The sequence below is a fragment of the Pinus tabuliformis genome, chromosome 6, assembly GCF_031772625.1.
Source record: "Pinus tabuliformis cultivar Carrire ecotype Pingquan chromosome 6, CPIR1, whole genome shotgun sequence".
Classification (NCBI taxonomy): domain Eukaryota; kingdom Viridiplantae; phylum Streptophyta; class Pinopsida; order Pinales; family Pinaceae; genus Pinus; species Pinus tabuliformis.
In genome coordinates this window covers 778,939,840-778,965,079 of record NC_142292.1, presented here as the reverse complement: position 1 = coordinate 778,965,079, position 25,240 = coordinate 778,939,840, and the positions used below count along the sequence as shown (strand labels likewise).

The 25,240-nt window shown below is 40.5% G+C and overlaps 1 protein-coding gene across 2 annotated transcripts in view; it reads left to right on the top strand.

Annotated features, from left to right (window-relative positions):
• Window positions 1-25,240, top strand: part of LOC149261045 (GDSL esterase/lipase At4g01130-like) — a 137,683-nt gene that overhangs the window by 69,657 nt on the left and 42,786 nt on the right. For both annotated transcript variants that reach the window (XM_089381037.1, XM_089381042.1), the window contains exon 4: window positions 13,219-13,489. In XM_089381037.1, the coding sequence (XP_089237163.1) occupies window positions 13,219-13,489 (271 nt within the window). The remainder of the gene's footprint in view (window positions 1-13,218; window positions 13,490-25,240) is intronic.

Genomic DNA, 25,240 nt, shown 5'->3' with positions numbered 1-25,240 from the left:
CTGTAGGGGACAGCCGAGGCGCGCACCCACCAGTTCGTCGTCTGACTCACCCTCCCTTTCTAGTGATCGATTAGAAGGTCGTCGCCCCTTCACCCATAGTGGGGGAGGGCAGTTCCCTTCCACCAGTTCCTGCCATGGGCCTCCTTCCACTTCTGGTTCTGCCATCTTTACCTTTAATAGCACTCTGAATAGACCCAGGGTAACTGCTCATTTCTCGGTGGTTTTCCATGAAGACAGCCAAATAGAAGATTCTGGTTCCTATCCTGGGGGCACGGGGGCAATCTCGGCTCCTTCTTCTTCCCTCCAGCTGAATGTTGGAAATGCTCCTCGGCAGGATGCGAATGAAGAGGTTTGCAGCGCTCAGGATGTGATGATGGTTGACCCTGGTCCCTCTGTTCAGAATGCGGCTCAAGCAGGGGATTTGCCAGAGTTTGGTTGGTGACGAATCGTGGAAGAGCCTCCTGATGACTAGTTCGTTCACCCAAGCCTCTTCTTTTTGCAGTGCGCCCTTCACCATTGGGCATGATTGTAATGCAAACAGCTTAGGGGTTCTCTGGTGTTTCTTGGCTTTTTTGTTAATTTTGTATTGTCATGTGAATCTCAGTCCGGTCCCCTGCACGGGTCCTAAAAACAGACAGTATTTTCATTTGCTTTTTTTGACAGTTCTGCCTCCCGTTAGTGCAGAGTTTTTGACTTCGGTCACGCTGTAATTGTACCTCTTTACCTTGTTAATAGAATTAGTCTTATGTAGAAAAAAAATATTTACTTCGCTCATGAATGCAAAGACTCTTCAATGAACTTTATTTATTCTTCAAAGACTCTTCAATGAAATTTATTGTCGTGTAATAGAGACAATTTTAGTTATTATTTCACACACAAATTCAAAGATTTTTAAATATACATTTTCACACATGAATTCAAAGATTTTTAAGTTCAGGAACTCACATGTAGATGATAAGGTGACCCACTCAGTCCTGGAATTTCAAATCTTTTCTTCCTGTCAATTAATTTTTTTATGGCGATTACATGTTTTTCATGCTCGCCATTTTAATCTTTATGCATATTCAGATCTCCATTGTCGCAATAGATGCAGTTAAGCCAACACGATTTTCAGGTATATAGAATTCAACCAACTCATCAGTTGACAGGTTTAACAAACAACAAATCTGACACGATGACCAATACATCCAAAGGGAATTCCAGTAGGGAAATAAAAAATGTAATGTAGCATTTCACAGGTATGTGAGAGAGGGTCCAATACTATTATACTCTATGAGAATTTCGATAATTGGAATCATACATTTAAAGTGGTGTAGGTTATTGAGAAAAAGAATTATGATTGAGGTAATCCTTAAAAAACAGAAAAATATATTTTTTAAAAATCATATTCAAAATATGTATCTTAATACCTAATAAACATACCATAGGAAGGACATCTATTTTCTTAACATTCAATGTTATGGATCGCTAAGCACAACAATGCCAATTTTAATATAAAAATTACATAATCCTAATTATATGAGGAATTGAATCGAGTTTAGGAAAGGTAAAATACACATTGCAAGTAAATTAGGTAAAAAATTATTAAAATGATCCCATATATGTTAAAAAGGGTAAATATTAATTGTTTTATTGAAACATCCACACAATATTCATGTTTAGCACCTATACAGAATCAATACGTCAGAAGCTCTGAGATTCAAAATGCCTACAAAATAAAAACCTTCGCGCATGCCAAATTCTCTATAGAAAGTCATAATTGCTCAAAGTTAGCACAAAACCTAGATATGTTTTATGCTAAGATATAACGATTGCATTACCTAAGTTTTGAACAATAAAATTCCACCCTTTTCAAAATTTCGCTCCAAATCCTTAAGCCCAATTTAAAATTATGCTTCGAACTCCCTTTTTAATCCATAATTGAAAATGTTTTATTAATTTGATTTGGGTGATGTCTTCAGTTGGTTTTTAAATTATTGATACATAATTATATTTTATTAGGATTGTCATTTCATTAATTACTAAATTTTTAATTTGGGCTTACATTACATTAAATTTGTTTATGTTAAATTTTACATTTTACAAACATTTACACCTATATATCTCCCCCTATATAGTGCTATAGAGTGCCTCTTGGCGTAATCAAGAAATAAAAAAACCTGTCCTTCCCAACCATATCCTTCTCAACCATATCCAAAATCTCCAACATAAGACTCGAACACTCTCAAATGTAAGCCTATACACTTCCTGTCTACATCAAAAACTTCAACTTGCTTCTTGCATCCCAAGTCTGATCATGCGGCCTAAACTAAGTATATAACATGTCCTTCAACTTCGGCCATGTGATAAGCTCATCCTACATTTGATTTGAGACAACTTGTTCTGTCCTCTTTCTCCACTACAACTTTGAATTCCTTGTTATGAATGAGGTAGCAACCTTTACCTTGACCTCATCTAAACACTCTCCCAAATGATCTAAGTAATTCGCTACATCCCAACAAAATTTTCCAAGCACCTTCGTACTTCTCATACCATCATATGTTTCCGGTTCTTTCACCTTTGCCTTCACTAAAGTACCAAATGAACTCTACCTGATTGCTTTCCTTAAAACTTTAATCATCTCTTTCTACACTTTCATTGCTGAAGTAAAACTCAATATTTTCCTTCAACTGACCCAATCTATCAACGGCATCATGTCTTCTATCAACATTAGTGGAAGCACTATCGAGTTGATCAACACCTTGAAGAAACATTCCACCCATAGAATTGGCTTATTCCCTTGTCTTACTAGCTCTTTTTATATATCTCTTCATCGAATCCTTCAACCATTTCATGCGTTCTTCCAAGGCTTCCATCTTTTGACCTTGTTATTTGATGTATTCTACTCTAGTAAGTACCAACATGAAATCTTGCTCTAATACCAACTATAATGACCCCAAAGAGTCCCTCTAGCTAAGGTGTGTCAAGTCCTCATAATGGCTTATACTCCATCTTATACACCATTATACTCCATCTTGTGCTACTCCTTCACATTTGTGATAAGCCTTGCTTGAGTTACTTGACAATTGTTCTCTATGCCATTCCTCTTCACTCAGTTCACCATGGTTTATTTAGACATGCCATTGAGCATGTGAAGGGGCGTGTCACTCCAACCGATCTGTTGGTTTAGTTGTACTAAGCGCTAGCCAACTCGCACCAAACCCTAACTCCACTCATTCCACTCATTCAACTCAGGCTTACTCATTCCACTTAGGCCGACTTATGCACGGCTTGGCTGCTTGCCTTAGTCCCCTGACCTTAGTGGGTCATGATGTCTAGCTCCATCTTGTGCACCCTGCACGTGGCCACATCTTGACTTTTCTTGTGCATAAATTCGTCACATATTGCGATAGTGTGAAACCCCAAATCATTGCTTCTTTTGTCATAAATGATGTTGTGATGTCGTTCCACCTCCATAACTTAGCTTGCCTCATCCTACCGTGACTCGGGCACACATCTCTGAGGGCCTTACACTAGTGTTCCCATATTTCTACATTCTTATCTTGAAGTCCAATCTCATCCTACGAAAGCCATTGTTATTACATATCCAAGGTTTTGATTCATTGAGCTACTTGTCTTAGAATATGCTAGCCCTGTCTTTTCAAATCCAAAATTAGTTTGGGTGGGAGCCTGTGTGTATTATTGGTATGAATTTAGGGTCCAGACCAATTTGGACTTTGTTACATTTTCTAGTTTTCCATACCAACCAATTTGCTATCAAGATGGAAAGTGGTAACCATAGCTTTTGCATACTATTGATGCATTCTAAATATTCCAAGGCAACTTTTTGATCCATTCTTCTATGGAATCAAGACTAGTATATTTATCTTTGACTACTTGTGCCTAGAGTCCAGAGTCTTGTATCAATCTCCATACAATATTGGTTGCAAGAACCTTTAGAAAAAGGAATGCGTTCGTTTGGCCCCACCGACCTTTTGATTTTTTAACAATAACTATCTTCAAGGGAAGTGTCTACCGAGGTGGAGGAATTGCCCGCACTGCCAGAAGTGGCTACAATCTGGGTAAAAGATTTCAAAAAATCTTGCACCAACAGTGTTTGAATCGTGTTTTTGATGGTGGAAATGGATTCAGCACCATCATAAACCTTTGGGGCACCCAAAACCTTGAAGTTTGACAACTGTAACCTAGATTTACAAAAATCCTTGCCAGATTTTATCAAAATCTTACCGAAATTTCCATGATTTTCAAGGAAAAAAAGCAGTCTGGGTAGACAATTGCATTTTCAAGGAGGTTAAAACCATCCATTTTTTTCCCTCCCTCTCTAAACTAGATGAACTTGAAACTTAACTGTTTGATTTTTTCTAGGACTCCTTTTGGAATCCATGCTAGTGACATCCAATAAAAGGATACGACTTCCAAAATTGATTTGACAAGATCTAGCAGACCACCTCTACATAGCCATTGATTGTTTCGTGTGTTGAGTTTCTTCTCCACCTTGGAAATTATCCAGTGGAAATCGTCTTTTTCATACCAATTCTCTTTCAAATGAAATCCTAGGTATTTCATTTCATCATCTGTTGCCAATACTTGAAAAATAAAGACCGAGGGGATATACTTTTTTCATTCTCTGGGAGGCCCCAATAAGAGATTATTGACCCATTAATGTTTACTTTTGCACTTGATGCTTCATACAAGATATCGATGATCTCTATAAGGTTTTCAACCATCCTTCTATTTCCTTCATAGAAGATTAAAATGTCATTGACAAAATTTAAATGGGTGACATTGTAAGAAGATCTGACATTTATACCTTTGATGTTTCAATTTTGGTGGCCTCCTTAAGAGATCTAATGAGGCCTTCTACAATAATGAGAAACATGGGGGATAGAAGACATCCTTTTTTTAACCCCTCTTTGAGACTTAAAGATGGGAGATGTAGATACATTGATTACAATTGCAAAAGGAATTTAGCTAATGAAACTCATTACCCAAGTAACAAAATCATGCAAAAAGCCAGGAATAAATAATTATGAGTCTAATGAAAATACAACCCACTCAATCATATACTTTGGAGAGGTCCACCTTCAAGGATAGGGCTTTTAGGTTCTTGTTATTAATTGAATGGAGATTCTCTTGTGCTACCCCTAACTCCTTGTGAATTTCTCACCCTTCTAGGAATCCAAGTTGCCATGGAGAGATTTGATGAGAGGTTATTCTCCTTTCATCCTTTCTGCTATTGTTTTAGAGATAATTTTGTAAATGCAATTACAAAGGGAAGTTGGATTGAAGTTCTCAGAATGGGTGGGATTATTTTTCTTGGGCATTAGAGCTAAGTAAGTGATCTGTAAACTGCCACGGATATTCCACTGGCCAGTTTGTCAAAACAGATTGGATAAAATTATACTTAAAATTTGAAATCTATATTATGAGGGTTATTTTCTTTAGACTCCTGGATTTATTAAGTTGTTGTTTTCATGCATGCAAAGTATAAAATGTGGATCATAGAATAGCCCAAAAATACACTTACTCACAACTGTAATAATACAAGGCATGATTTGGGAAGCCCTTATGGGAGAAAACCCAACGAGAAGGTAAGTGTAACGTCCACGAGTTGCAGGCGACACGGCGACGGTGCGTGAGGGCGACGAGCCAAGGGAGCAGTAGTGTGGTGGAGGAAAAACGTGAAAAAGACTAAGTGTTGGTCGTTTGGGTTATAACCCGATATGTGGTTCCGGTGGGTTGACGGGCGGGCAAAGCCAACCAAACAAACGGGCACAATGGTTGAGCATTGGGTCAGCCAAAGGGCAAGCCGACGTGCTGAAATGGTTTAATTGTGGGTCGGTGTGGCATGAAGACATGGCGGTTCATGAGGAGCACGATTCATATGAATAGGAGGAGCTTGGTGTTTAGCTAAGGCATCCAATGAACAAGCTTTCAAGTGTCCAAGTGTGAAGAGCAGGGAGTGTGAGTTGAAGTCTGAAGCAAGGGCGTGGTGCAAGTGGACAAAGGCTGAAGCACTCACGCCAGAACAAAGAAGTGTGGACCGAGTGCAGGTCAAGGGCGTGGTTGGGCGAGCCAGGGTGATGAGCCCCAATTTTGGTACAATTTGGGCTCATTTTGGCCTATTCTACTTGCTCAAACCATTCATTTTTTATTGCTTATGCATGCATTTCTTAGTTTATTCATGTTGTTTGTAGGAAGAAGGGTAGGCACTCTATCTACGTGACTAATGCATTATGATTCCAGGTTTTGGCATTAAAAGGGAGCAAAAGACAACGAAAAAGGAGACAAGGAGACAATGAGGTGGCACTGCTGGTTTTTAGGAGAGGATGTCCACGGTCTTGGGACATTCCTCGTGATTCCCACCAAGAACTCCGAGCTCCAATCCATCTCCCCTCCGAGCTTAGAAGCAGCCAGCTGTTCTACAGGAACAGCAGTTACAACTGTTCTACAGGAACAACAATTATGATTGTCCTACAGGATCAGCAGTTAAACTCTAGTTGGACAGCCGAGCTCCTAAAATCAAGGACACTTGTTGGATCATTGTTTTGCATAAGTATAGAGGCCGTAGCCTTTGATAGGTTGTTGAAACTTTCGCATTACTATTGTAATTTTTGAGCACAGCTCGGTGTTAGTTCTTGTTGTAAGCCAGTTTTGGCATAACATCAGATTATGAATAAAGAAGGCAGATTTTGATCTAGCTCTGAGTTTTCTTAAGGAGACTATAGCTCTCAGGTTAGGGCCCAACCTGAGAGCCATAGATCCCCTCTGCTGTAGTGTTGTTTGCATTTCGTTTCAGCACTCTGAGTTTTCATTTTCACATGCAATTTGAATTATAGGTTGTTGAATTAGTCTTTTTCATGAGCATAGATAGGACTAGTTTATGGTTGAATTGCTTTCGGTTGTTTAGTTAGATTAGCAAGTTGATAATACATTGGAGCTCCAGCAAAAAAAGGTTGAGGAAGTCTCCACTGCCATCTCCGTTTGGAGATTGGAGTGCAGCCTATACCAGCCACAAAAACACGTAGTTCTTCACTTCCTACATGCTGCAACATAGTCTCGTTATGATAGATCTTTCCACATGATTCACACCTGCACACACGCCTTCATCACAGCTTCATGCACATTCTCTTTCGTGTTTTGGATTGCTGTTCATTGAATTTATACGCACAGGTAGTTTAGGTTGATGCATTTTCGGTTTGGTGACAGTCATAAGCATTTGTTTCACTTACACTGCTCTCTCTCATTCCATTACCTCATTCTCCATCTTGATCCCGCATGCAAACACATCGTTGACCCCTGCTCCGCTCTGTTATCTCCCAAAGTCTTTCACTCCTCACATAGTTTCATTCTCTAGCCCTTTCGTTGACCTAGTCCTCTATCTTCCAACCTACTCCCTACACTCACTCCCTATCCTATTCTTCCACTTCTGAGCCATCACCAGCCTTATTCCTACCTTACACATCTCCCCCTACCATTCCATCACTCCTCCATCACTTCAAACACTCACGGTAGGTCATCCTGTAGCAATTTGTAGACATCCTGTAGAAATCTCTGCGTATCCTGTAGGATCCCCTGCAGACATCCTGTAGGAGGCCACTCACTCGGTTGCTGAGCATCTGAATGCGAGGAACCTCTGTGGATGGATGCTAAGGATCCCTAGGGACCTCTCCTAGCCTCCCCAACCTGTCCCACGCTTTCCTTCCTTCTCCATCCCATCTGCACAACCCAACCCTAGTTAGCACAAAATCACAATAACTCCATCCACTTAAAGGAAAAATACAAAAACATGTCTTTTATGATGCAAATAGCTTAGATCCATGCATTTCCACTTATTAGAGGTAACAGCGGCATTGGTAGAGGTTTCATTCACATTCTTTGCATTGTAGAGGTTAGACTAGTTAAATTAGGGTTTCCTAGGTTTACATGCTTTGATTTGCTTTCAGTCCATTTTGTCAGGTAGAGTAGTTTTCCTTTGAGAATAGCTTTCGTCCATCAATTAGCAAGCTTCTTCTGAGAGCCTATAGAAGTTGGCTTGAGCCCTAACGGACTTGTGCCAGCTGACCAAGTGACAGCTGCGACAAGAGCTAGTACTTGTGCATATAGCACCGTCGCTTCCAAGTTCAAGCGTCCAAGTGTGAAGAGCAGGGAGTGTGAATTGAAGTCTGAAGCAAGGGCGTGGTGCAAGTGGACAAAGGCTGAAGCACTCATGCCAGAACAAAGAAGTGTGGACCGAGTGCAGGTCAAGGGCTTGGTTGGGCGAGCCAGGGCGCAGGTCGAACGACACAGGCGGGCACACACGAGTTTCGCTGAATGAGCAAGGGCGCGGCGGGGCGCCTGGTCGAACTTCGGGCGAGGGCACGGTAGGGCATCCGGGTGAACGACGAGTCGAACGGAGGGCGCAATAGGGTGTCTGGCTGAACGGACGGTTGAACGCCGGGCGAGGGCGCGGTAGGGCGTCCGGGCGAACGTCGGGCAAGGGCACGATAGGGCGTCCGGGCAAACGTCGGGCGAGGGCGCGGTATGGCATCCAGGTTAAGGAAGGCGCGAGGGTGCGGCAGGGCGTCTGGTCGAACATCGGGCGAGGGTGCCGCAGGGCGTCCGGGTGAACGACGGCACAAGGGCGCGGCAGGGCGTTCGGTCGAACGTCGGGCGAGGGTGTGGCAGGGCGTCCCGGTGAACAACGAATTGAATGGAGGGCGCGGCAGGGCGTCCGGGTGAACGAAGCGTTCGGGCAGAAACGTGCGACGGGTGAAACGGTAGGGCGTGTGAGGGCGCATAGTGAAACGAAGCGTTCGGTGGAAATGTGGAAGTTTCCCGAGGGCGTGCGAAGGCGTCGGGTGAACGAGATGTGCGAACGCCAGTTGGTGAATGAGTTGAACGACGGTTCAGGCGACTTTGCCTGGTGGTTGGGCAAGGCTGCACGATAGGTGCAGGAAGTGAATTTGTATAAGTGTAAAGGTGAAATTTGGGGTTCCCTTGGATGTAAGCTTATATGTAATTCTGAATATTAACATTATTGATATGGGCAGACTCATAATTGCAGGGAGTTGCCCCTCCCATGATAATCCATTGTGTATTTGAATGGTAATGATGTTAATATGATAAATGGTATAATGAAAGATATGCTTAGCTGTTGAAAAATAAACTAAGTATAAAAAGTAGGCGTAGTCCACGATTGTTATTATTGTTAAAAAGAAAAGGGTCGGTGGTGCCGCACCTCCTATAGTGCGGTTGGAAGAGTACCACTAGTGTAGGGGCGTGACAGTAAGGATGCTTTGTTCTCTTTCTTTGAATGTAAATTGATGCAAGTACAAAAGAGTGAAGCTTGTGGCCCATGGGATGTTACAGTGCACAAACACTCCTTGTTTATTCTAACTCTATCCATTCTCATCGATTTTTCTCATTTATGGAATAAAATGCACTCAAATAGAATGGAACCCTATTTCCTCCTAGCGGTCCAATTATAACACAACTTGTTAGCCTACTAGTGCTTAAGTTTGAATCCTTCAACTCTTAATTAGATCTTACAATATTGACTCTTTTAAAGTCTCCTTCATCATGATCATGTGGTTAGCCTCCTTTCGATGAATAATGGGGGTTGAATCATGGTGGTCAAAATAGGAAGGTCAACTTTTGCGTGGCATAACTCTTGCTCATAGGTTCTGTTTGAGGTCTTTATTGTGTTGTTGAAAAGGTATATGAGTGTAAACTAGAACTAGGGGGTGCTATGCTTAAGCGAAAAAGTTTTACCCCAAAAAGTGTCATTTAATGGCTCAAACTACTTCCAGAAGGTTTTAGACCCTAATTTACCAAATTGGGAATTGTTGGTAAAAATGGTCCTATACGATGAGCCCCCCATTTTTATCACTTCGAAAGCATAAATATGGATGAAAAATAATATAATGATCCAATCTAGATCATATCTCCCCATTTAAAAAAAAAATTGGTCCCCAAAAGATTTTAATGAATAAGGTAAAAAATTCCCCACCTTCTCTTAGATATATTATTTATCCTTACATGAAAACTATTATTTTAACCCTAAAATTGAAAATATCAATCAAAATTCATCCTAACCAACAAACATATAATACATCAAATATATAAATTTGAACCTTACGACAACAACAATTGTTACGTTAAATTTGAAAACAGAAAGCTAAAAATTACAACTCAAAACACAAATACTTAAACCATTTATAAATAATAAAAATTACAACAATGAATATAGATACATAAATGACAACGCCTTAACTAATACTATCAATTTTAACTCTAGTGTGCCTTTCTTGTATGAATAACCGAGCCAAATTAAAGTGCACCTTAGTATAGATTTGCTTGCTTCATTGAGCTACAACTACCCTACTAACTTGAGAGGTGTGGGCCTCTAAATGTGCATACGAAACTAAATAAAGCATGAAACAAATTTAGAACTGAAGTGTTGAATACAAAAAAGCATCTGAAATTGGAAATAGATTAAACATAGTTCATATATGTTCTTAGAATGCATGTGCCCCTTATCTCTCTTCTCTCTCTGCGCCCTCATACTGTTATATGTACAACCAGAAGAAAGGTTGGTGCAGAGATGTATAAAAGTGCTTGTGGGGTTAATCATTGATTTATCTTACCTTTCCACAACTACTTTTTGTTGTGGGTTAATACTGATATACCTCTGTCGTATCCGATCAACGATCGGAAATTTATTAGAACATATTTTCCTTATTTTCAAATCAAAGGTTCTACTCATTCCAGACTCTTTTTTCTTCCAATACCTTTGTACTCATTCCAATCTCCTTTGCTTGGTTACAAACATTAAATTCGTGAACTGCATCAAATTTCTTCTCGAGGAAATAAAACCACAATTCCCAGAGAAGTCAACTGGGACTGATACTGCGACTATAGTCTAAAGCAAATAACTCACCGTGTAAATAGGTTTAGTTAGAGAAAATAATAGAACTTCTGTTATGATTTTAAGAAAATTTGTTAATTTTTTTTGAAAATCTAAATTACAATTTTTTATTTTTAAGATATTGGGTACTCAGGCTTTCTTAATAATGTTTAATCTATTTTCACCATAAAAACAATTTAAACACTAAACTAAAAATGCACGATCAAAACTAAATTATGACCTAGTTAGACAACCTTTGCGTAAGCCCACAAAGTTCAGACTCCACAAACTCCAAGACTACTTTTACCTCCAAAAACTTTCCCTGGTTGGAAAGCTACTTTGTTTTGTTTATTTGCTAAACATGCTTCGTAGATCCCTTTTTGTGCCTTGTAGATATCGTAATCTAGTCACCATTCTGCATTTTGTTACAAAGGTAGACAGTGAAAATTGACCACAATAAAACAATTATCCGGTCTTCTGAAGAACACATTCAAATGTGGATTTTGACTGGTCATTGCAAAAACAAGATTCATTTTCAAGCCTCGAATAAAGAAATTCTTAAACATTGGAATGTCTGCCATCTTGATTCAATCTACACATTGTCTCATTCTTCCACATAATGTGTTTTGTGTTTTATCCTCGCCTAAACTAATTGTATCCGACTCAAATGTTATTTGCACTGAGTTGGTAATTGAACTGGCCAATCCAAAAAATCAAAATGGTAATGAATTCATTGTATTATATTTTATAATCAAATTAAATTACATAATCATCCAAATTTGAATTCTTGGCATCTTAACTTCATACCCTTAAGGTCCAACAACAATCTTTATATCATGTGACGGTGGAACCTGCTGCAAGTCGTCTAGCATAAGTCAATCCACCCACCATAGAAGGGGAGCATCATTAAATAGGTAAGTTTTATGGTAGCTACAATTTTTTTTTTTTTTTCATTTCCTTTGCTTTTGAGCTTTTGTGGAGGAGATGCACTGATACAAAATCTGTCAAACAAGTTGGTTTTGACCAGTTATATCTTGAACTGGCCATATGTGACTACTTTTAACTGGTTCAAAACAAAACTGGGCAATTTTGCTTTGAGATCTTGTTTCAACTGGAAACCTCCCAAAACTTCTCTCGACCATTTTGGTTCTGCGGGTGCCAGTGAGCGTAACATTGATCTAGTTGATCACCTGACTTGATGCTCCATGATCAAAATAACAAGTGTTTTTCTTGTCTCCTATTTGGGAAGCAACAAATGCTAGAACTCCTTTTCCACCTTTACAGTGTTTCCTTTTGTTTTGCTGAATATTCTGGGTAATTTTGCATATCCCAATGTTTTTTTTTCTTTTCTATCTCTAAAATTAAATTATTAATATTAACATTAATAATATTTCAAATTTTTATTTTTTAAATTTATACATTTAAATGCCTTACTCTATAGGTTCTTTCTTTTTGTTCTTGGTGCATTTTCTAACTATTGGATTGTGCTGCTAAAGTACTTTCAAATACACTACCACTATTGTTTCCACATTTCATTTCTACATTTGTTATGTTAGATGTTATATTAATTGTTTTTACAAAGTTGTCAAAAGATGGAGAAAGACTTAATTTTATATTAGGCAAAATAATGTGGCAAAATAATACACACTTTAAATTATATTTTTAATTGTGATATAAAAGTGGATTTGTGGATTAGCCAGAAGAAATAGATGATAGCATTTGATTTATATAAACATAAAGTTACACTCTACCACATGTGAAGTGGTTTAAATTAAAAAGATATTTGAAAATACTCTAAATTTAAAGAAGTTAAACACATTTTTGTGATTATTATTAAAATATATATATATTTTTTCATGATTTAAATATATAAAAATACGACATGATTTCACTAATGAATTGATACATAATAGTTAAATTAAATTGGTTATTGATCTAAATACTAATGATTACTGATATTTTTAAAAACCTTTGTAACATGATAAATGTGTAAAATGTAAAGATTTGTTGTAGGTAGAGGATAATCAAATAGTTATTAAAAAGGTATTTAACCACCAGATTGCTGATATTTTTAATAACCTTTTTAGAGGGTATTAGGGTTATAATGTGTTTATTAATGACATGTCATTTTACGGTTAGAAAGATGTTTTATAATCAGCATGAAGCAATCTGTGGTCAGCAGATACTTTATAATTGGTATGGAGCATATTGAAGATACAGAGCTTGTTTTGTTTGCCATATTGTTCATTTTACAATTTTGGATTGTGATTTTTAACATTTTAGCTTATCAATAACTTGTTTATTCCATCCTTATTTATGATTGGGTGCAGAGGCTTTATAATGAAGGTGCTCGAAAACTAGTTGTAATGAATTTGATGCCGTTGGGTTGTACTCCTGCTGTACTTGGATATATTAAGCCACCAAAAGAACTACGAGATGAATATGGGTGTTATATCTCTTACAATAATATGGTGAACCTTCACAACAATTATTTGAGCGACTTATTAAAGGAATTACGGTTGGAGTTACCACATGCAGAATGGATACTGTTTGACTGGCACAGTCTCATTGAAAATGCTATTCGCCATCCTACACGCTATGGTATGATCCGAGTTCCAAATTTCCTTTTTTTGCAGTTTCTCTCTTGTCGAGCGGCTTCTTCTTTTTTCTTTTTTATTATGAAATTTGCAATTCAGTTTTGAAGTACGAATAATATAAGTGAATAAAAGAAACTATAACTTTATAACATAGAAAGATGGATAGGTAAGGATTGTCTTTTTTTTTAAAATTAAAAATTAAAATTAAGAGTATATTTGAGGAAAGTACGGTTAAATTAGGTTTTATTTTGTGGCCGAAATTGAATGTTTGATATACCTTAATTATCATTATCATTATTTTTATTCTTTTCATAAATAATATATGAGCAGTTACCCCTAAAGTTGCAAAAATATACTTGAAGAATTCAACATTTGGAAGATTATCTAAATACCAACGAAACCCATCACTATTAAATAAATGTACTTAAAATTTGCCAAAATCTCTAATACAAACATTATTAATAATTATTTAAATAATTGATTTATACAAAATTTTATACATTACATTATATATGGTGTAGGTTTTAATTACTGCTTTCCTTTGATTTCGCTGTCCCATGAGATACCAAAAATATCGATGATACGTCCGATGCTCTGCTGTCCTGCTGCACCACTCAAACACAGATGGATTCCGTCAAAGTGAGAGTTACCTGCAAACCTTATCGATTTTTTTTTCATTCTCTCTAATTCTCATCTACAATTTTTATGGGGGTCAGAGTTTGCAAAGAGAAAAGTGCTCCCGAAATCTCTGAAATAGAAGGTAAGGGTAGGTCTTATAAAGAATAAAATGTGAGACCAATTACTTTGTACAGTGAGCTACATTAAAGATTGGTATTATCTTAAGACTATTGTTACTGTATGTATTTACAAGTGCTATTGATGTTAAAGAAATTTGGTTTATGATAGCGAAGGATTAGTGAGTTCCAATAGTCGATATGACCATTTTCTCCAATGGAACCTGCGATTCCTTCATTGGAGAAATTCAAGAGGTCATCAATATGGAAAGAGTTTCCGAGCATTACTGCCAAATCCTCTACCCCTCCACGATCCAGTAATGCAGACCTCAAATTTCTGGAGCTTCTTGCCGTATTTCCACAAAACAAAATTTTGTTTCTAGAGCTTCTTGCCGTATTTCCATACACCAAAATTTTGTTTGAATTGGATAAGGTGAGGTTAGAATTTGTTGGATTTTCACAGTTATATAGTTGGGAATTGATCAAGTGGACTAACACAGATCTATCCTAGGACCATTATAAAGAAAGTAATGATAATGGTTTGGAAGTTTAATAAAGGCTACAAGTTTTGGTATAATGAAAAACCTAATATGGTATCAGAGCTTCTTGCCGTATTTCCACAAAACAAAATTTTGTTTCCTGAGCCTCTTGCCGTATTTCCACACAACAAAATTTTGTTTGAATCGGATAAGGGGAGCCCAGAATTTGTTGGATTTTCACAGTCATATAGTTGGGAATTGATCACGTGGACCCGGATCCACCCGGGGAACATTTAAAAGAAAATAATGATAATGGTTTGGAAGTTTACTAAAGCCTACAAGTTTTGGTATAATGAAAAACCTAATATGGTATCAGAGCCTTGGCCTAGGTTTGATTCCCTATTTGGGTTTGAGGGAGGGTGTTAGATTTTCACACTCACCTAGTTACTAAAGCATACAGGTTTTGGAGTAATGGTAAACCTAACAGAATTCTTAAAAGAAGAATTGAGGAGGACCACAAGGCAGTTTCAGCTGAGTTATTCTATGTTCCAGCTGTGGGTGCAAGCAAAAGCTAGAAAATAATGGAAATTTTCTACATTCAAATTTGTTCCAAAAATAATGGAAATTTTAGCATATTTTTGTTAAAATTCTGGTGGAAATTTTTGGAAATCTAGGTTACAGCTAACAAATTTTAAGATTTTAAGTTTCTAAAAATTTTGGATGGTATTAAATCTATTTCCACCATCAAAAATATGATTGAGTTCAGTCTTGCTCTAAAAAAATTACTAATTTCTAGAAATTTTTAACACACCAAACATATTTTTGACAGACGCCAAAATTTCGCTCGTAGGGCATGACATGACATCCATTTAGGTCCAGGTTCATGCGCATTATACTCCACTGTTTTTCATTTTTTCTCATCCAGCCCCTCATCAACGAATAATTACACCATGCAAAGATGAATCTAGGGAAAATGAAAATTCAACGAATAATTACACCATGCAAAGATGAATATATGGAAAATGAAAATTCAACGAATACCCTAAAGAGGTGCTGACAGTGACAGACAAGGGCAACCATGCCAGGTACTCTTCAACGAATACCCTAAAGAGGTGCTGACAGTGACAGACAAGGGCAACCATGCCAGGTACTCTGCATCAGAGCCTCGGGAACTGACTAAATGTAGAAAATGAAACTTGCTCTGCTCTTCGTTGATTGCAATTATTCGACAATTAAACAAACAACTGAATAATTAAACAAACGACTAACATTCCAGCCTTTTAGCAGCAAGGTGTAGAGATGAAGTGAAAAATTACCAAATTTAAATGCTTTTGAAAACTGCAATCAACATATGGGATCAACTGAAAAAGTACCATCCATTTGGAGGTTTTTCATAGCTCATTTTTTTTTTTTGTAAGCTAATGTATGATTCGTTAATATATTAATCGCAAAACTATGTACAGTGAGATACAGAGACTCCTGCCCCGAAGGGAAACCAGGGAGAAAAACACCAAGAAACATCCATGTCCAGCCCTGCCCCGAGGGGAAACCAGGGAGAAAACTGCAAAGATAAGTTCAGAGATGTCCACGCCTGCCCCGAAGGGAAACCAGGCAAACTTCAAAGATAAGTTTGTTAACTGCGTGTCTAGGAAAGAAGAAAAGTACTACATTTCCGCCATAGCAAAACGATGCTAAGAAAAACTACAGTAAGATTGCAAAAAATAAGAACAAGACTACTGTTTCTTATCTTCCTGAAGAAGGTCCGGGTCCAGCTTGACAATGCCTGCACCGCGAATGAGCCGAGTCAGCTTGTCCAACTTCCTATCCTGCATCATAAGAGTAAACTCAAGGTTCTTCAGTTCTTTTTGCATATGGCCTTGGGCAATGTCCACCATCTCTGCTGCTACCTGTTCCATGGACTTGGCAAGCAGACGCTTAAGACCCCAGTAAACATGAAGGGACTGCTTATACAGCGACATTCTCCCCCTGGTATGGCCAGGGTCAGGGAGATAGAGCTCCCAATCCTCCATCTCCGGATCGGATTGCTCCTGCAGGGCCTCGTCCTCAAGATGGTCGACAATTCGGCGAATTTTTGGATGAGTATCATGCAGATAGGCACGCTCTGCTTCCGCCAGTCTTCGCTGGATATCCCTCTTTCCCCTTCCCCGTCCTGGAATCCCTGCATTATCTCCTTCCTCCCGGCCAGGACCACGACCCCTTCCTCGGCCCCGTCCTCGTCCCTTGCGACCGCGGCCGCGCCCTCGCCCACCACGGGATACTGCGGCAGCCACATCCGGAGGGCCACTATCTTCATCTTCCTCATCTTCCTCCGCTCCAACCTCAACTTCAGTCCGCCGCAACCACTTCCCAACCTTGCCACCCGTAGGCATCCTGCGCGGTGCACCTCCAGACCTCTCCCCTGCGGGGTCACCGACATCTGCAGAGTCCTCAGAGAGGTCGATAGGGGTATAACGCAGACCTTCGTCCTCAGCAGACATCCCCTGAGGCGGTCCCTGACTGCGTGTTCTGCGACCCTCAGAGGGAAGTGCAGCCATACCAGCCATACTTGCAGAGAAAGAAATTTCGAAAATCCACAGAAACGATAGGCGAGACAGAAGACCAAGATGCCTAATATAAGCGCTGCGGAAGAAGCCAATTGCATGGATAGGAATACCTGTCCACCACCCTCGATAATCTTGGTAAGTACTATCGTTTGCACACGTCGCAGGAGGAGAGCTGGGATATGATGTGCAGGCTGTCCTGCCCATGCCACCACACACCCACCACTGTACCCAAACTGCCGTCAATCTGGAGGAGGGTAGTTGCGCGCATGCCATCAATAAATGAAGGCAGATGTGTTGCAGAGTCGTGCCACTCATGATCTTGGTAATGGAAATGTTATGCTGTCATGTCGCCCCCCATGGCCTCATCATTATCCTGGCGGAGGATGGCGGCCAGCTCACTCCAGCGTTGGTCATGATGGAAGGAACCCCAACTACCATCAAGCACCCTACGTGAATCAGCAGTAGCCCAGTTGGCCAAGTAGTCAGCTGCCCGATTGCCACGGCGCAACACATGAGCTAGTGTGATGTAATCAATTCGTCGAAGTTGCTCCGCAATATCTTGTATAATAGCAGCAACCCGCCAGCTCTTGGCAACCTGATCCCACGGCTTTCCGCACTGTAGTTTCTTTAGCATGTCAATAACGAGCTGGGAATCCCCCTCCACAACGAGATTGTGGTAACCATTCCTTATTGCTATGCAGAGCCCATGGTATACCCCCCAAAGCTCGGCCTCATTATTTGACAGCTCCCCTCCCCACTCCGCATATATCCAACGCGTCCTCCCGTAGCTATCCCGAAAAACTCCACCCCAACCCGCCTCCCCTGGATTGCCCTTGGAGGCACCATCGAAGGTTAACTTAATTTGATGCTCAAGGGGAAGCCGAAAGGAGCTGGGGCTCTGCAAGCGTGGTCGACGGGGCCGATCAGTGCTTGGGAAGAGCATCGTAGAATGAATACCCAGTTTGAGTAATATGCGCTGCTCAGCCAGATCTACTTGCCAGTCCTCCTCTGCCCAGGATTCGGAAAGAACCGTTTCCTTGAGCGACCTACAGATCACCTCCCAAATTACAACCTCGCAGCAACTACGCCCCTGAAAAATTCGGCGATTCCGTTCCTTCCACACCTCCCAGAGGACAAACCCCAACGATAAACTCCATAGCCTGCGGACAATTTTACTGTTAAAATGTCCCATTCCCCATTGAAAAATGGTTTCACGGATATTGTTGGGGTCTCTATGCAGGTAACCAAAAAGGTTCCTAATTTCCTCCCATAAGCTTTGGATATACAAACAGCTATTCAGCAAATGCTCCTGTGTCTCATATGCCGAACGACAGAGAGAGCACGAGGAAGGCCCGATGAGACCACGTTTCTGGAGATTGTCCCACGTTAAGATCTTGCCACGGCACACCATCCATGCGAAAAGTGTCACCTTAGGCCACCATTTTACTTGCCAGAGTTTTTGCCACGGTGTTGGATCGACCACGGCATCACCCTTTGTTAGCCAATAGTAAGCCTCCTTCACCGTAAACATTCCTTGCGGAGCTTTCCCCCAGCGAAGGAGATCATTGCCTGGTCGTACTCGAATTTTCCGTTTTTCTAATTCCCTGAGATATATCTGTTGGGTGTCCTGATGAATGCGCGCATCCCATTCTGAAGGAATCTTCCATGCACGCCACAGCTCAGATTGTCCTGCCAGGCGCCAATAGTCCTGAACACATACAAGTCCTGCCTGATGTGCACCGTCCTGTAAGGCATGCAAAGTAGGGTGACTTGCCAGCTTGGCCCGTTGCTGCCAAGCATCAAGCCAAAAACGAGCAAAATTCCCACTACGTATTTCCCAGAATGCGAAATCTCGAATCAAATTACTGTTATGTCGAGCAAGCTCCCAAATGTTCGATCCCCGTGGGGTATCTTGAACACGGAGGCGGCCTTCAACCGTGGGTGGCATTCGATATTTATGATTCCAGATGCGTTTCCAGATATCCCCACCCCCCTGCACCCATCTCCACCACAATTTTGCACCTAAAACCTTATTGACAAACTCCAAATCCCTAATACCCAGACCACCCTCCTCTTTACGTTTAATTAGCTGCTCCCATGAAACCAATGTCCATTTGCGTTGCTGATTGGGCCCTTCCCAGAGAAATTTTCCAAAGAGTTCCCTCAACTTCCCGAAGACTGCCTTAGGAGCAGGCATAATGGATAATGGATAAATAGGAATGGATAACAGAACGGTTTTTAAAAGGACAATTCTACTGGCAAAATTCAATACTCTGAACGACCAATTTTGCAATCGCTTCCGAATTCGATCAACAATAGGTTGCCAATTCTTAATCCGCAATGAATTAAAATCTAATTGGAGACCTAAATATTTAGTAGGTAACTCAGCTAGCCGAAAACCGAGCTGCCGAGTTAAGTGAACCTTAATAGCAGCTGGCGTATTAAAAAAGAAAGTACAAGATTTATCATAATTGATGGCCATACCTGAGGCTGACATGAAAGTCTCTAACACTCGCTGAAAGCCCCTGACCTCTCGGAGTGATGCTTCGCCAAACAACATTATATCATCAACAAATTGTTGATGTGTAATGACAAGGTCAGGGCCCCATAATCTAATGCCTCTGAGTCCGCCTGTCGTGACCTCCGTCTTGATTTGCCTGCTTAGCCCTTCCAGTGCAAGGATGAACAAAAAAGGTGAAAGAGGGTCTCCCTGTCGGATACCCCGTGAAGCCTTAAACAGAGCCGTTGGTATCCCATTAAGCAATATGGAAAAGGTCGGAGTGGAAACCAAGTTTAGAATCCAAAGTATCCATCTATGGTCAAAACCATAGGCTGCAAGGATTGCCCGCAAATAGTCCCAATTCAAGCGATCGTATGCTTTTGATAAATCTAGCTTCAGGAGCATGCCTGGGCGCTTTCGCTGCTTTAAAGAGTGTATCACCTCCTGGGAAACCACAATGCCATCCAAAATTTGCCTGCCCTCTACAAATCCTGTCTGCTCAGGCGCAATCAATGTGGGGAGAAGAGGCTTCAACCGTTTCGCTATCACAGTAGAGATAATCTTATAAAGTACATTACATAGAGCGATTGGTCTGAATCCCTGTGGTTCATCCGATGACTGAGCCTTAGGGACCAAAGTAAAGAAAGTAGAGTTGAGAGCTGGCCTGACTTGCTGACGTAGTCTGGATTCCTCCACCACTGCCAAGATCTCTGGCCCTAGGAACCTCCAACAGGCCTGAAAAAATTCAATGGTATAGCCATCAGGACCGGGAGCCTTATTTGAAGGCATGTTCATCACAACCTCTTCGACTTCTTCCAGGGTGACAGCCCGCATTAATGCCCTATTCTGGTCAGCTGTAACAGTTCTTGGGATGTGTCTACAGATGTTAGTGATAGCCTCCCAACGGTCTCGCTGAGTCTCATTGAGAACCCCCTGGAAGTAGTCCACTAGAGTGTTCTCAATGTCAACCTGCTCGACCACCCGTTCCCCTTCTGCATTCTTAAGAGAGAAAATCCGATTGCGATGCCGGTGCTGAAGCATGGATTGGTGAAAAAATTTCGTATTCCGTTCCCCTTCTCGCAACCAGCGAACCCGAGATTTTTGACGCCATAAAATCTCTTCCTGTTTACGACGCTCCTCTAACTGACTGATGAGACTTCCTTCCTCCCGGCTGATAGCTTCATCACGGCCATTCACGATGATTCGCTGCTGTAAGAGCTCCAAAGCTTCTTGTAAGCGCTGCTTAGCTTCGTGGATATTGCCAAATTCTTGGCGATTCCAATCCTTAATGTTCTTCTTGAGTTCTTTAAGTTTGAGTTGAACGGTATGCATACTTCCATTTCCACTACTGGTGCTTTGATTCCACCACACTTCCATTCGTTGAACAAATTGAGGATCACGTAACCAAAAAGATTCAAAACGAAAAGGTTTGTTACCTTTGATAGTCTTAATGTCTACCTCCAAGCGGATGGGCCAGTGATCGGAGCCAATGCTCGGGAGAATGGTAGATTCAATGAAAACATCCCGATTGAAGATGGACTCTGATAATAAGAAGCGGTCGAGGCGAGAGGCAATTTGATGCTGGCCGCCCCGCCGATTATTCCACGTATGTATTCCATTAAGAGTGTGGATATCCACTAAGTGTAACTCTCTAATAAAGTCATTAAAATCGTCCATGAGTGCATCCTCTCGCCTAGACCCTCCTCGCTTTTCAGCCAAATTTCGAATGAGATTAAAATCACCCCCAAGCATCCAAGGAATATTTGGCAAAATGTTCCGCATAGTATGGAGGTTCCGCAAGAACCCCTGCCGTTCCTGATGAAGATGAGGCCCATACACCCCTGTGAATAAAATATGCTCCCCCATTCCAACTAGCCGAAACACCCCTGAAAGAATACGGGGAAGGGAATACCAATGTTCAAAAATTACCACGTCTGGGTTCCATAATACTGCTAGTCCCCCTGCTGTGTCTACTGCGTCGAGAGCCATAACCTCATAACCAAGTTTTAATTTCTTAACAACGTCCTCCATCTGATGACTGTGCATCTTCGTTTCCTGAAGAACCAAAATAGACGGTTTGTCTCTCCGAATACGCTCCGTCAAATATCGTTGTTTCCCACGACTGTTAAGTCCCCTTATATTCCAGCTTAATATTATCATATAAGATTTCCGGGGGGTTGGGACGAACACCTCTGACAGAGGTATCACCTTTCCAGAGTTAACCAGATTCTCACCTACGGCTTGAATGGATTCATTTAACGTGCGTCGCCCTTTCTTCCTACCAAGCTTCCCTAAACTATCCCCTTCCTGAGCCTCAGGCAGGAGCCGCATATCAATACAGCCAACCGTCTTCTCCTTGTAGCGCTGAAAAGTGTCCTTGTACAGTTGTTTCTCATTCTCTGGTATGAATCGTTCATCCAATTTCTTCCACTCCGTAAGCAACCGTTTAAGTATAGCTTCCTCCTCATTACCCACAATCTTGAGAACATCCTGGCTCTCTGAAGGTAGAGCAATCGAAGTTTCAGCACGACTTTTGTCAGCGCCTTCCGAGTCCCGACTAGGACTTCTACTCTTTCTCTTGCCATCCTTGATAATTTCCATCGGTGCACTGACAGTACTTTCCAGATCCCGTTCAGGGAGGGTAGTGGCCAGACCCTGATTACCATCAACCACAGCGGTTTGGAGAATAGAAAACTGATTGGGGCTAACTGGGAGGGTATTGCTGCCCGGGGTATACACCTTGACATTCCCAGTGGGTGGGCGCCGTTTCCTCTGTACCTCTTGAAAACCTGATGCATCCCCCTGTTGGCGTTCGGTGGATGGAACAGTAGCAGGCTTGTCCGTGGAAGGGGGTGTGTTATTATTCCTCGGTAGGTCAACCCCCTGGGGGCAGTCCCGAGCAAGGTGACCGTAGACATGGCAGCGCCGACATCGAAACGGAATGTGCTCATAGTCAATAGGTTGCATCCAAATTTCATCCTGGTACTCCAGTTCAATATAATCTGGTAAGGGAGATGAGATGTCCATATACACGCATATGCGAGCGTACGAAGTATATTTGCCTCTCTTTGTAGTCTCAGCCACCTTAACAAACGAACCGATGGAGTTGCCAATCCCTTCTAAGATTTCAGGATCCCAGAATTCATCAGGGAGGCCAAAGAGGCGAACCCAGAGCGGCGCCGCTTTGATTTGCTCAGCCTCCGGATTGTACCTGTCCTCCCAATACCGTAGAAACAAACCAGCATTGTTCATAAAATATGGACCGTCTTCAAACACCGTTGCCTTGTCCTGCAAGTTAGCGAAAATAACCGTGAAGAATCCTTTTGCACCTAATTTAAGATCAATGTGGCCGCGTGGTTTCCATCGCTGTTGGATCCATCGCAGGAGATCTCGCTCAGAAGGCCAATACCCAATGAATTTACAAATCAACGCATGGTCACGCATATAACAGCGATAATCCTCCAACTTGTGACTTGGAATAACATACCTGGGTTTCTTTTGGGCCCGTGGAAGGCATTTATTCACCAGCCGTGCCTGCCACTGGTGCCCCATGACTGGTACTCCATCAGCTTCCCCGTGAAACGGTTCCTTCCCGCGGCTTGTACTGGACTGCCCCGCCATGACATCCCGAAAGGAAGGGGTTTCACCCTTCCCCTGCCGTGTAGCCATAGCAAGCCTCAAAAACTCTCAGGTATTCTGGTGTGCACAAATGCAGATGGATAGTGTGCATTTAAGTTTAAGGCGGTGGATATGATATCAATAACGCATGTATCCCTTGAACCTTTCATAGCTCATTTAATGAGTAAATTACAACGCTATTTTCCACCTATTGCTGGTTGGTCGTGACTTTTTATCTCATTTCTTAACTTAAATTATTTTTTAATGAGTAAATTACAACGCTATTTTCCACCTATGGCTGGTTGGCCGTGACTTTTTATCTCATTTCTTAACTTAACTTATTTTTGTAGAATAGCACAAATTTTATGACATTTTAAAACAGTCTCTTAAAAAGGTTTCAATTTCCACCTATTGCTGGTTGGTCGTGACTTTTTATCCCATTTCTTAACTTTCTTAATCTTATTTTTGAAAAATAGCACAAATTTTATGACATTTTAAAAGTCTCTTAAAAAGTTTTCAAATTATTATTATTATTATTTTTTCTTTTTAATGGTTAAGAATTAGCTTATTACTTTTATGTTCCATGAATTTTGTAATTAAATAAACATTTTGTAATTAAATAAATATGGGAAAGAGAACTGGCCTAAACCATTTTGATGTTCTGAATTTGGTAATTAATTGAATTTCAAAGAGAAGTGTTTTTATTTTTGATTTAAGATATTTGTAATAATAATTGATGTTGTTATAATTTAGTTTAGATTCATCTTAATTCTTGATTTATCAAGTGTAGAGATGGATAAAATCTATTGAGGTGCATTCAAAAACAAGATTTACACCATGAGAAATTTAATTTTTCTAGGAGCTTGATAGATCTGGAGTTAAAATAGATATAGGCTGGTTTAACTATTTTTTATTTTTTTATCTTTATGTTTTTTTTTTTTTTTTTTTAAGTATTTTAAATTGCAAGAATAATTTTTATAAGATGAAAAAATCTTATATCATCAAGTTTTGGGGGATTTAGTTCTTATCAACTTCAAAGTTAAATTTTTATAGAAAGTGGTTGAGAGAAGAAACTAATTAGGGAGTTATACTACTCTCAAGTTGTATAGGCTTGACCAAGTCTTACATAATGTGGGTGCCAACATCTTGTTATTGCATAAATAGTTTTTTCATCCAACATTTAAACTAACCCCAATCTAAGAGTTGCCTTTAAGTGGACTTTGTGGAGTTTCCAGTAGATTTCTGAATTTGGTGGAAAAATTTGCAGTGAATTCTTGATTTGTATTCTGTAAATTGATTTTCTGATTGCATATATAGATTCAACACCTTGAAAAACCTTGCGGTTGATTGTGGAGAGTTCACCCATCAAACTTGTGATTTCAATACCTTGCGACACTTTGATTGTGTTCACCCATCAAACTTGTGATTTCAATAAATTCCTACTCGGGAATGTAGACAAAATAAGGAACTTTGTTGCGTAGAGTTCGCCCATCAAACTTGTGATTTCAATAAATTCTTAAACAAGAACGTACAAATTAAATAGGAAAATAAATGGATTGTTTTTCAAAAAATCACACTTAAAGACAACCCATAAATTTAACTCTTTATATATAATGATAATTATAATTCCTCGCGGGGCACTCGAGCGGGTTGGGAAACTGCGAACTCAAACTCGAGGGCGCGAAACTAGTATTACATAGGGGCTCTTAGGTTGCTCCCCATGGAGTGTGGCAGAGGAGGGAGCTCCACTCCTTCCTACAAGGAAGCAACGGTCGGCAAAGGCAAGTCACCACTGGGAAAATTCAGAGGTTCTGGTGAAGAAGGGGGAAAAATAATGAAAAGGATTCAGATGGGGCCAGG